This window comes from Ochotona curzoniae, unplaced genomic scaffold, assembly GCF_017591425.1.
Source record: "Ochotona curzoniae isolate NIBS_2020 unplaced genomic scaffold, NIBS_Ocur_1.0 scaffold_4505, whole genome shotgun sequence".
Lineage (NCBI taxonomy): Eukaryota > Metazoa > Chordata > Mammalia > Lagomorpha > Ochotonidae > Ochotona > Ochotona curzoniae.
The window spans coordinates 21,420,368-21,434,596 of record NW_024467118.1 but is presented as its reverse complement, the minus strand read 5'-3'; the positions used below and the strand labels follow the sequence as shown (position 1 = coordinate 21,434,596).

At 36.9% G+C, this 14,229-nt stretch overlaps 1 protein-coding gene across 3 annotated transcripts in view; it reads right to left on the bottom strand.

Annotated features, from left to right (window-relative positions):
- DTHD1 (death domain containing 1) overlaps positions 1 to 14,229 on the bottom strand; it is a 50,744-nt gene that overhangs the window by 24,526 nt on the left and 11,989 nt on the right. For all 3 annotated transcript variants that reach the window (XM_040966124.1, XM_040966125.1, XM_040966126.1), the window contains 2 exons: positions 3,497 to 3,661; positions 1,173 to 1,462 (listed from right to left, as the gene is read on the bottom strand). In XM_040966124.1, coding sequence (XP_040822058.1) covers positions 1,173 to 1,462; positions 3,497 to 3,661 — 455 coding nt within the window. The remainder of the gene's footprint in view (positions 1 to 1,172; positions 1,463 to 3,496; positions 3,662 to 14,229) is intronic.

The window sequence follows — 14,229 nt, the reverse complement described above, 5'->3', positions numbered from 1 at the left end:
TCTCCACACCTAGGTTTGCATGCACATTGTTAGACTTTTATCCAACTCAGGAAAAGGAATTCAGGGCTCATTAATGAAAAAGAAGCCATCATAAAGGAATCTCGTCTGAATCCATTTTGCCCTCCTCTCCCATTGAAGTGTTTTCCCTCAACCTTCCTCATTTTTTCTCCCTTCCTTATTCTATTGCATTATCTCTTCTGCCTCATCTGTTCCTTCTGTCTCCCACAACTCCCACCAACTTCTGGAGTTTTATTCTGATTTCCTTGTCAGTGCTCTACTGACCATGTTGAATATCCCTTATTTACAACATGGTCATCATAGACCTTTGAGACGCCAAGTAATCCACTAGGTTCATAGGATGTAAAACAGGAAAGATAAGGTGATGACACTCATGAAATTCCAACGGAGAGCATAAAAGGAGCATATGAACAAAAATAAAAATGATGTAAAATAATGTAAAATTGTGAGAAATTGCACAATGGAAAAAATGGAAAGAAAAACTGCACTAAAGGGACATGCAGATGACAGATGACCATATATGAGATCTACATAAGAGTTCTTCATTTGCTTTGTGCCAAGAATCTTTTCAGATTTTGGTGAAATATGTCCATTCTTTCTGAGATCAGTCTTTCAAATATTTTAAATAAGTACATGGAACTACCAACAAGTCAGTTGTATAGAAATGCAGTTCTATTTGTACACCTCTAGGGTGCTGGGGTTCCACAGTCCTCTGATCAGTCTCTTTGTAGTGCATCTTACAGCATTAGGATATTATTTTGGATAGGATAGGGGGTAATGATAAGGTTTGAATGCAAAGAATAATGTAGGATGGCTTATGCTTTTATCACATCACTCTATTCCCTTGTGGAAATACATTTCACGTGGCTATCAGTGCAAGCAGCAGAGCACTGAGGAGGTGGCTGTACTGCTGTGGAGACATGGAATGATGAGCTGGGCAAGTAACTATGGAGACGATTTCCTCAATCGTAGAATCTGTCTATAAAAGAACTTACATCTCCTGAGTGGCAAGCAAGGGCCTGGAAACATGGGAAGAATTTGCATTTTTGCTTGCCTGCTTCCTAATAACATGCAGCCTTAACCAGTAACACAAGTTGAGCACACTCTTTCTGAAATATCCCATAGAAGACTTCAAAGGATTTCTTTATACTCACTTGAGGCAAATATATTTCCAGCAAACTTTAACAGAAGTTGTTCTCCTTCTCTCACTTGGAACTGACGAGATGGTTCTGGCGGACTCCGGAACCCTTCCAGGCGCAGGTTTTTAAGTGCTTGGTTTAAGTCTTTAGAGGGCACCACCAAGATGGCTACTTTGCGTGGATTGTCCTTCTGGTGGGACAGCAATACACAGGCTGTGGTGGTAAGTATGGCTTCTTCTAAAGATTTCACAAAGGAGACTAGATGGCCATTGTCCACAAAGGAAGAGGAGTAGAGCACTATAAACCTACACAGAAGGCAGGAAGCAAGAACTGAAGGGAACATGCAGCCACAAACCCACAACTGGTAGCTGATCACTCCCCCCGCCAGCAAAGACACATGCTTCTATAAACTTCCATTAACTTCAAGAATTTTGATAACCAACTGTTTTGATTCATGAAATATTTTGATGAAAATCAGCAATGAAAACCAGTTAGAGCAAATGAAATCACAAAACATTAAAAATAATAATAATAATATTAGCTGTAACAACAGAAATACATTAAGTATTTTCAAAAAGTTTATGAAAATGCATATTATGGAGTCTGGCATTGCTGCATATTGCCACTGCCTGCAGTGCTGGTATTCCTGTGGGCTCCAGTTCATATTCTAGCTGCTCAATTTCACATCTAGCTCCCAGCTAATTTGCCTGGGAAGCAGAAGAGGATGGTCCAAATCCTTAAGCTCTTGTATTCACATGGCTGACTTACAAGAAGTTCACTCTTGCCATTGTAGCCATCTTTACTTGAACCGGCATTTCAGTTATATGATCTGTGTGTGTGTGTGTGTGTGTGTGTCCCTCTCTCTTTATAACTCGGCTTTTCAAATAAATAAATACATCTTAAAGGTATGTTATGAAAACACTACGCATGTGTTTCTTTTTTGCACGAAAATAAACTTAGGTTTTCAATTACACTTCTTCCATGAACTTTGTCAAGTACATATGTATGTTAAGTTACATTTTTAACAAAGATAAATACATGAAAGTACAGCAGATAAAGATGATCTTCCAGTAGAGTGAAGAATATACACCATAATTAAGTGAAAGTTAAAATATTAATCTTTGTTAAAATTATTCTGATAGACTTTTTTTTTTGGTTGAATTGGGCACATTTCCCCAATTTCTATGTCAAAATATTCACCCTCAGTATCTCCGAATGTAACCTTATTTGTAGATATCGTTTGTATAGAGGAAATCAAGTTAAGTGAGGTCATCAGGATGAGACCTAATCCAATGAAGGCTGGTGTAAGGAAAAGGGGGTTATTTCCACACAGAGGCTGTCATATGAGCATAGGGATAGCCGTGTATAGGCCAAGCAGTGACCTGGGCCAGATATCTGGACACACGGTCCTTGAAAGAACAAGCTCTGCCCACATCATGATATAGGACTTCCAGCCTCCATAACAGCAAGGCATACACTTCAGTGTTTAAACCAAGCAGTTTGTCATAGATTATCATAGCAGCCCTGGGAAAAAACACAGACATCTTTGCCTAGGCTGGGCCACCCATCACCCAATCTTCTTCAGAGAGTAGTCTCGCAGAAGTCTTTGCTGAGAATTTTCTCGCTATAGAAAAGTATGGACTCACCACTAACTCTTCTTTGAGCTGTCAGTCTGGGAGAAGGCCTCAACTGAAACCCTGGTTTTTACTATTCTCCCCTGCTCCACTGCTTCCTTCCTTCTGTGGCAGGATTCATCAGGGAGCCTTCCCTCAAGGAAGCTTTCATTTTCTTATCTAAGGCTCCATTTCTAAGGAACTTGGTCCGAGACAATTGCAGATGTAAGACCTTCCATTACTAAATAAACGTGATCTTTAGATATATGATTGCCATCTTATCATAACTACCTACTCCTAATAAATCTTAAAATTATCTTTAAAATCTCAGATTGAGTTGTCTGTAAAACATGGAAATAAAAAGTAGAATAAGGGCAGTGAGATAAATTCAGGCTATAAATACATAGTTATAAGATGAGCATAGCATGAACAGTTAATTACTATCTCCTTGGGATTTCAGAAATGAAGATGCTATTTTAAAACTATTTAGGAGAAGAAATTTGTAAAAATTCTAAATCATTTGTAGTTGTCATTGTTCAACTGACATGCTTGAAATTACATATACCATATTCACAGCACTTCTGGTTTCCATATTAAACACACCCTGAAGGATAGTTCATATTCCTATCTGAAGAGTAAAAACTTAATCTTGTAGTTCCATTTATGAAAATACCAATTATTGACATCAGAGAGCATATTCATTTTGTTTCTGTACTATTGAAATACCTTTCTAAATGTTCATTTAGTTCAAACGATATCAAACCACTCTGCACGGATCTCACCACAACATCATCAAGCCCAAACCAACCACTGTCTCGGCTTCTGAATCCTAGCAGTTTCAAAGATTCACAGCCACTTTTCCCGAGTTTCCTTAAAGAAGCATTTCTTGTCCTACACAGAGGTAAGAGAGAAGAAAAATTGTGAAAAATAACTTAGCAAACATACATTTAATGTATTCATTCTTTCATTAAGTAAATAATCCAATAACAATTCCTTGAGTTTATAAAATGCTTCATTAATTATATATACTTCAGCATTATGAAAGTAAGAACATATAGGCCTTGCCCTGAAAAGCAGGTGGATTCACAGCCTTATCTGGTTACATTACAAAGTGACTTATACAGTAATTAAAGGAATATGTGGAGTGCAAAAGAAGCAATAACATGGGAGCTTGAAAAGTGAAAATGTAACTATTTGGGAAAATTTGGAGATAATAAATGTACCTACTATTTTCAAAACACTTACAGTTGTAGTTAAGATAATTGGTTAAAGGACAGTGATCTTTAGTTTCCACTTCTGTTTCTTAAATTCTAAAAACAGCAAAATTGAGCCTAGATGGGTAACCATGTTACATAGTACATACAACTAGACTTCTCATGTCTTATGGGTGAGAAGTTAATGTGTAATAAAGACAATTGGACAAGAAAGTTGATTGATTGTCTGCTGTAGACATTGGAATGAGAATGGTAATATCACTTATCTTAAGTAAAACTGTAAGTGCTTTACAAACAGTAGGTACACTTTAGATCGAAACCTTCAAGTGTATGTTGATCTATATTTGAAGGAATAGTTTAATAAAGAAAAGCCCTGGATCAGATGGCTTCACTGCAGAATTCTACCAAATGTTTCAAGAACTTACCTCAATTCTCCAAAAGCCTTTTCAAACAATAGAAAGGGGGAAATCCTCCCAAATTCATTCTATGAAGCCAATATCATCTTAATATCAAAGCCAGATAGACACAACAGAAAAAGAGAACTACAGATTGATATCCCTGATGAACAAAGAAGCAGAAATCCCCACCAAAATACTAGCCAACAGGAACCAATAGTATATCAGGCAGATCATGCACCCAGCAAGGTAGGATTTATCCCTGGTATGCAGGGATGGTCTAATATTCACAAATCAATAAATGTGCTACACCACATTAAAACAATATGATAATCTCAATAGAAGCAGAGAAGACATTTGAAATCACAAAACTATTCAAGGAAAATATAGGAAGCACTCTTCAAGATATAGGAATAGGGAAATTCTTCTTGAAAAAGATACCAAAAGCCCAGGTAGTCAAAGCCAAAATAAACAAATGGGACTACATCAAACTTAAAAGGTTTTGCACAGCAAAGGAAACGTTCAACACAGTGAAGACGCCACCAACAGAATGGGAGAAAACCTTTGCACACTACACAACCAATAGGAAACTAATATCCAGGATTTGCAAAGAGCTTCAGAAACTCAGTAGCAGCAAAACAAATAATCCTGTAAAGAAATGGTGAAGGAAATGAACAGACATTTTTCAAAAGGACAAATTCAAGTGGTTAATAGACTCATGAAAAGATGCTCAAGCCCCCTAAGAATAAGGGAAATTCAAATGAAAACCACATTGAGGCTCCACCTAACTCCAGTGAGATTGGCCTACATTCAGAACTCTACTAAGAACACCTGCTGGTGTGGATGTGGGGGGAAAGGTATCCTCTTTCACTGCTTTTGGGAGTGCAGGCTAGTACAACCACTATGGAAGTCAGTATGGAGAGTGCTAAGGGAACTGAAAATAAACTTGTCATATGACCCAGCTATCCCTCTTCTGGGAACATACACAAAGGAAATGATATCTGCCAATGAGAGATCTGTAAATCCTATATCCACAGCAGCACAATCTACAATAGAAAATACATGGAAATAGCCCAGAAGCCCATCAAAAAAGGAGTGGATAAAGAAACTGTGGTGGGCCCGGCGTGGTGGCGCAAGTGGTTAAAGTCCTCGCCTTGCACGGCTGGGATCCCATATGGGCACCGGTTCTATCCCAGCAGCCCCGCTTCCCTTCCAGCTCCCTGCCTGTGGCCCGGGAAAGCAGTCGAGGACGGCCCAAAGCTTTGGGACCCTGCACCCGCGTGGGAGACCCAGAAGAGGCTCCTGGCTTTGGATTGGCATAGTATCGGCCGTTGTGCTCACTTGGGGAGTGAATCATCGGACGGAAGATCTTCCTCTCTGTCTCTCCTCTCTGTATATCCGCCTTTCCAATAAAAAAATAATAAAAATAAATATTAAAAAAAAACTGTGGTATATTGACTATGGAATACTACTCAACCATTAAAAAGAATGGAATTCTACCATTTGTAATCAAATGGTCCCAACTAGAGAACATTATCCTCAGTGAAATAAGTCAATCCCAAAGGGACAAATATATGTTCTCTCTGATATAAGGCAACCTTCATGAAATGTACAGGACCAAATGCCCTTTCAATACTATTTTGCTACAACTCTGTCTTGTGATATTTTTGCTTTTATTTTCAGTTCTTCAAAATAGTTTCTTATCTATTATTAAATTCTTCAGTGACTCATAGTTCATAGAGTAGTATTGTTTCCTTCAGGAAGGGTTTCTTGTTTTCTTTTTAATTTCTTCATAGACGCATTGATGAATTAGTAGCATCTTATGTAACTTAATGGTATTATAAAAATTTTTAACTTTATTCCTGTCATTGATTTTATTTTATGGTTAATTCATAGAGACTAGAATCATGTGTGGGTCATGCCAGGTTGGGCTCAATACCAGCCAGTCCCTGTACATTCCAGGTTACATTTTGTGAATTGTGGCAATACCCTGTTAATGCTTTCCCAGAGAAATGGCCATAGAATGACAACAACAACAACAGAAAAAGAAAAAAAATTGCTGAAAGTAGTTCAATATTTTGTTTCCATAAGTAGACAGAATATGATAAACATGACATGGGACTTTGAAAAATAGTTGTTATTTTACTTCAAATGAAAAGTTAAGTTATATCTGATTTGGTATTCCACTACATATGACTTTATATTACTAATTACAATCATACAATAAAATCTTCCCAGTATATTATCTTCAATTTAACCCTGTAAGAATTGTCTTCATTGATTCGTTGAACATATTTCACTCTACTCAATGAGTTCAGCCTGTATTGACCATACAGTGCTATTACATTAAGGAGGATATAGCATGTATTTCATCACCTATAAAATTGCTATTTTTGTTAAGTTGTTTCTGTAGAGTGCCATACATATAGTAATCTACAAATAAATTTTTAAAAACTCAGAATGAATCTTCTGAGCATCCTTCCTTACTAACACAAAACAATTAGATCCTGATAAACACACTTTCTGATACTTTGGGGGTGGGTGGGAATGGGGGGAGCGGGAGTGGCAGGCAGGACTCTTGCATAAGTAAAACGCACCCTAAAGGAATTCACCACATCACCTTCCAAGAAACGCACAAAGTCAGTGTTGCATCTGAAAGCCGGCAAGTCAGTGATGATGGGATTAATGCCTTTTCAGTAACTTAGACTCAAAAGTATGCGATTAAGTATTAATCAAGTGAGGAGAACATGAAGCTGCATCCCTTAGCATCAGGGCAATATGGAAAAGGTGAACAGAGACCTGCAGCATGACATTCAAACAAATTAAAGCAGCTCCAGGTAGGTAGCAGCTGTTTATCAACAAAGGCTTTTGAAGAACGACAGGTCCATTTTGCATTTGCAGAAATCCCATAGGTATTTCTTCCCAAATCAGTAAGTACTGTGACTGGCCGTAAACCGGAGCAAGAGGCAACAAGTACAAACACTCCAAAGATACTGCAGCCAGTTCACTACAGGATGACAGCAACTATATATGAAAAGTTTAATGAAATAGGGCCCGGCACAGTGGCCTGGCGGTTAAAGTCCTCGCCTTGAACGCCCCGGAATCCCATTTTGGCACAGGTTCTAATCCCAGCAGCTCCACTTCTCATCCAGCTCCCTGCTTGTGGCCTGGGGAAGCAAATGAGGACAGACCAAAGCTTTGGGACCCTGCACCTGGTGTGGGATACCCGGAGGAGGTTCCTGGATCCTGGCTTCGGATCGGCATAGCATCGGCTGTTGCGCTCACTTGGAGAGTGAATCATTGGACGGAAGATCTTCCTCTCTGTCTCTCCTCCTCTCTGTATATCTGACTTTCCAATAAATAAATAAATCTTTTAAAAAAAAGTTTAATGAAATAAAAGATATTATTCCAAAAATAAGCTGGAAGCAGTAGGCTATTGAAAATGATTTTTTAACCCATGGAGCCATGACACCTGCCCCAAGAATGATTAAGGAAACTGAAATCTGAGCTATGCAGAACATCATAAATAAAAAAGTAAAACAATAACTCAAGTGGTAGACTAAAATATATATGTTCAAATCATAGAATATGAAGAATGTGAAGGAATTTCACGGCAAATTTCTGTTTAATAAGTTTCTATTTAATATTTTTCTTTTTTCATTGTTGTTGAAAAAAATCCTCTCTGGCTCATAATTAAATGACTCACATCTTTTCTCCAGAAATGACTCAGACATAAAAAGATGTCATGCAATATAGAAGATTTCATAATTACTCAGGCTATGCTTTGGCCTTGCGTAATTTTTATATTTTTTTGAAATTTTTATGAAGCATGAATTATTTCATTATGTTTCTCTATCCATTAAAATTTAAACTGTCTTTTACTCATTAATGGAATAATATTCAATAAACAGTTTGACATGGTTCTCATTTGCCTATTTTCTGCTCCATTAGGCAGAGAAAATATATCCTCCATGTACAATAACCATAGAGAATATTATATCATTTTGGCACTGTCAATAAATATAAGTAAGTTAATAATAAAGATTACATTTCTACAAGCTTATTATCTTATTTAAATTGTCTCATGTTTTATAAGCACTTATTATGTTGCCATTGAACTAAATGACAATAAATGGAAAAGGGAAATGATATTATCACCACCATGTTGTATACAACATACAGAAAGATGGGGCTGACACAAAGGGAAGAGCACTCGGTCCCTCCTAGAAAGCTTAGAATGCCTTGACAGAAAAGTTCAAATGCAATTCGCGACATGGGCAGGTGGTCTTTTCTTCTTTTGAATACTGTCTGCTCATGCCCTTCACCCATTTCCTAGCAGTGTTGGTGGTTTTGTTGTTGTTGCTTTTCTATTATTGAGTTTCTGAAGCTCTTTGTGGATCTTGGATATTATTCCCCTCTCTGTGGTTGGTTTGCAAAGATTTTCTCTCATTCTCTTGACTGCTTCTTTGCTTTGTTGATCATTTTCTTTGCTTCACAGAAGTTTCTAGTTTCATGTAGTAACATTTGTTTATTTTCGCTTTAACTGTCTGTGATTTTGGCGTCATGGTTTTGTATTCTATATTAACTGCCACATTAATTCTAACATTTTTTGAGTTTTGAGTTTTTTCTATAAAACAGATCATGTCATTTACAAGCAGTGATGAGTCAAACTCCCCCTTTATGATTTAGGTACACTTTATTTATTGCTCTTACCTAATTCTTCTAGCTAGGATTTCAGTACTAAAGCAAATAAAAGTAAGAAAAGAGTCACCATTGACATGTTTCAATTGTTGGAAAGGAAGCTTTCAGCTTTTTCTCTTACAATGACATTAGCTATTGATTTATTACATATAAATATGTTGAGATGTGTTCCTTTTAAACCTAACTACAGTTGTTATTAGGAAGGTATGTTGAGTTTTATCCGATGGCTTTTCTCATCTGTCAAATAATCATGTGATTTTTGTCCTCATTCTGTTAATGTGATATATCACATTATTGATTTGCATCCCAGGAATGATCCTACCTGGTCACAAAAATTCAATAATCTTTATGATATTGGATTCAATTTGCAGTCTATTGTAGAACAGTTTTGTATCTATATTTGTGAAAAATATGGACCTTTTGCATTTTTTAAATTTTATCTATGTGTGGTTTTGGTATCAAAGTGATTCTGAGACTACAAGGCTAATTGGAGGAATTTTATGATCTTCTGCATTTTAAAAATAATGTTAGAAGGCGCCAGCACAGTGGCTTAGAGGCTAATCCTCCAGCTTCAGGCTATTCCTGCTTTCTTTTAGATTTTGTTTGCATGGAAAATTTTTTAAAAAAATATTTATTTGTGGGCCTGGTGCACTTGCACTTGCACTTGCCCAGTGGTTAAATCTTGCTTTGCAACTACCAGGATCACTTACGGGTGCTGGGTCGTGTCCTGGCTGTTTCACTTCCCATGCAAATCCCTATTTGTGGCCTGGGAAAGCAATGGAGGATGGCCCAAAGGCATGGGGCCCTGCACCTGGTTCCTGGCTGCAGATTGGCTCAGCTCCTGCCATTACAGCCACTTGTGGAATAAACCAGCAAACAGAGTATTTTTCTGTCTCTCTTTCTCTTAGTAAATCTGTCTTTCCAGTAAAAATAAATAAATAAATAATAAATATTTTAAACAACATTTCTTTGCTTATGTATTTAAAAGGCAGAATGACACAGAGAAGGGTCTTCTATATTTTGGCTTATTCCTAAAGTATTTGGCAAACTAGGTCTGGGCCAAGCGGAAGCCAGGAGTCAGGAACTCCCACCTGGTTTCCTAAATGGGTAGCAAGGACCCAAGCACTGGGCCATCTTCTGCTATTTTTCCTGGACAGGCACTGTGATATGTGACGGTAGTGTTATAAAAAGCTGCTTAACCAGCCGTATCACATTGCTGAAAAGCTACATGGAGTATATTGTTTCAAACTATACGTTTCCATCTATATGTGTCCTTGAAAGCAAAGTGGGTTTCTTTTAAGCAATATATAATTGGATTATTTTTAATGCATTCAAAAACTATGAATTTTAACTGGATAATTTAGCCTATTGACATTCAAAATAATTATTGGGAAATAGCATCTCAATACTGCCTATTAATACTTGTTTTATATTTGTATTTTAGTTTTTCTTACTCATCTGTTGCAATCTTCACTTTTGCTTGGACGATTTTCTATATTGGTGTACTTGATATCTTGTTTAATGTTTTTGAGTAGTCTGTTACAAGTTCTATTTAAAATTTAGTTATTTTATTGAAAAGGCAGATTTACAGAGAGAAGAAGGAGATACTCAAAGAAAGATATTCCATCCAATGGTACACTCTCCAAGTGCTCACAATGGCCAAAGCTGAGCTGAGCCAAAAACAGATGCCAAGAGCATCTTCCAGGTCCCCCATGTCGGTGCAAGGTCCCAAGGCTTTGGACCATCCTCTGCTGTTTTCCCAGGCCACAAGGAGGATCTGCATAGGAAGTGGAGCAGCAAGGATCCAAACCTGCACCCATATAGGATCCCAGTGGATGCAAGCCGAGGATTTAGCCACTAGGCTATTGCATTGAGGCCTTGTTACAGGTTCTTACTTTGTCTTTCTCATGAGGCTTACAAAAGCTCCCTCCAACTAAACAAGCTATATTAAAAATGATAAATATACTAACAAATACAAAAATACATGTAATTTGAGTGAAGAGTGTCTCTATATTTGGGCTCCATTCCTCTTTACATTTAAATTTCTTAGGCTTAATTTTACCTCTTTCAATATTGACTGTCTCCCAATATTTTGATACAGTGATTATAATTTTTAATTATCACTATAAAATGTAAATTCTTTATACATGTTTACAGTATTGTAGTATTCTGAATTTATTGATATAGTTACTCTGATCAGTGAGTTTTCTACCTTCTGATATTTTCTTCTTACTTGTTAACTTTCCCTTTCAGTTTGAAGAACTCCCTTTGACACTTTTTCTATGACAAATTTGTTGGTGACACATTCTCTCAGCTTTTGTTTATATGGGAATGTCTTCATGTCTTTTATTTCTGAAGGATGGTAGTGCTGTATAAAAAGTATTTATCATATTCATCAATACTGTGAAACCTTATCTGATTCTATATAGTTTGCAAGGTTTCTGCTGAAAAGTCTACAATCAGAAGAACCAGGGCTCTATGTATAATTTGCTGATGTGTTACTTGCTGTCACTGTGTGGATAGTATTCTCATTTTCAGCTTTGGAGTCTTCATTATGACGTGAAGACTTGGTTGGGTTTAGTTTGAGATGTGACATGTTTTGGAAATTTTTCTGATATTAGCTTTATAACTATCTACACCCTTGACCTCCCCAAGCCCTCCTTGATTTCCAAACCCCAAAATGGAATATTTTACTCTTTTCATGTTATCTTAAATTTTCCACAAGCTTTCTTGATTTTCTTTTTGTTATCTCTTGAGTCTTTTTTTTTTTCTCTTCCAACTCCATATTTTCAGACAGGCTTGTGTGAAGCTCACGGATTCTTCTACTTGATTTGTTAATCAAGTAGATAAAATGATAAACAATAAATGACAAACATGATGTAAATATGAAGTCATTTTTGTGTTGTCTTGATTGTTTTTGAGTTTCCTTTAAATACCTACTTTGAAATCTCTCTCTAAGCATCTGGGAATCACAATTCCAAGACAGTTTCTGGCACCCTATTTTCCCCTTTAGGTCCGATTTTGATTTTTGATACTTCTTGACACTTTTTGCTATGGCATCATCTGTGCACTGAAGGACTAAATAATCTGTCACTTGCAGCTGTACTTCAAGAGATTATAAGCAATCTATTTGTTTTTTCTGATCATATGAATACTTCTGCTATTCCAGTGACTAGACAGCACCCTATCTTGTTTGTCCAAGTTTGTTGTTGAAGCTCCTATTGGTTCACTTAGTCTACGGCTCATGTTTTGCATTAGCTGAAAAAGCTCTTACAATGATATCATTTAGCTCTGCCAGCCTCTTTCTGGGCCTGTGGTCACACTCGAATCCTCCTCTTCTTTCTGGGACTGGATAGTGCTAGATCAAATCCTCAGTCCTTGTCCATGAAGATCAGTGCAGCCTCAGGGTAACATGAAATTTCAGTCTGCCATGGACTGTCAGAAGCTAAGGTGAACTCCCTGCCCAATGCTGCACCCAACAGCCACTAGTAATATTGGCTGACACATAAGACTGACCAACTGTGCCAAACCTTCCTACTGGGTACTGAACCAGTTACAGAGGTACTGTGTGCAAGCTCTGCAATGGGGAGAGAAATCATCAAGATTCTCCCAATGCTAGGATTAATCAGTTTGGCTTGGAACCCCAAATCAGTCTATAATTTCTTGATGTCTGCCCCAGGTTGTAGAAGTGGTAGAGGCAATCCCTCAGCTAATTAGGCAGGCCCTGGATGGAACACACTTGGGTCTTCAATCTTAATGGTTCACACCAGGCATGCAAGAAACTTATGTGAGATATGTATATATAAAACAAAGCAAGTTTTCTCACCAAGGTACAGATCACCATCTAATACCATGGTGTGTCCTGCCCATGCTAACTAGATTTTCTGTATTTTGAACAGACTGTATCACGACAATGATGAAAAACCACCAGCATACATTTTTGGTAGGGTTCTTACTGCCTGTATCTCTATGAGAATTTCATTGCTAAAAATTTGATATTCTGTCTTCAATTTCTTTCTGTATGTTGCTGCTTTGTTTCGATGGGATGTCGAAATATGCAAGAGTAACAAAGGAATACTGACCTAATAATCATACCAAAAATTGTATCTATATATTACAGAGATAGATTCACATTTTCACATGCATATATGACTCAGAAAATAAGAGGCAGAACACTTTTATCCACTATGTTTCAAGCTAATGGAGCTGCTTCATTTTGCCATGTAAAGTATATGCTATTCACAGGTTTCACAGGTTATTTTTAAGAATTCTTTGCTATCTACCTTATACACAGCAGAAATACATGGGACATTTTGGCTATAAACTGCTTTAGAGTTACTTAATGTCCTATCCCTTTTTTAAATATCATGCATTGGAATCTTAAAGGGTATTTTGAGACAATAAAAGTCTTAGTCTATATTTACAATTGGAAATGCTAGAATATTTCTGGTTATAAATCTTAATTCACCATATTATGATACATATAAGATATGTTTAAAGATATATATGTAATTTTGCTAAAATGTATTTGAGAGCCCAAACATATGTCAGTGTGTCATATTGCTATTTCTATGTTTTCTTACTTTTCCAATGACAGTAAAAGCTTGATTTGTTCCTCCACCCACAATCCAACACTGTTCTAATGCCAGCTTGGTAAACTGTAAACATGGCAGGAAAGAGCAAATAATCCACTTTTCAGTTTCTAATCTTCCAGCCTCACACCTCAGAAGCAATGGCCAGATGCAGCCATAATTATGAACAGAGATACGTGAGCCTACACCAAGATCATACCACTTGATAGCAATAGGTATCGCACTGATAAAAAGAGATAGAATGAGACGATAGACATAGTGAAGGTAGCAAACAATAGCCTCATAATTTATTGTTGTTATAATTTTAATTGAATAACCAACCAAAGCTGTTTCTTTGTTGTCTGAATTTTCAAAGAAAAAAATTCCCTTCAGAACCAATAAATGGGAAACTTCCCATCTATCTTTTTCTATTGGGAAAAAAAAAGTATAGTATTAAAGAAAAGGATACAACCTAGGATCAAAATCATTATCATAGCAGGCATTTTGCTTGTTCTGATTTTGATTTTGACTGATAACATGAATTCATGACTTACTGGTGCAGGTTTTGTTTCACTATA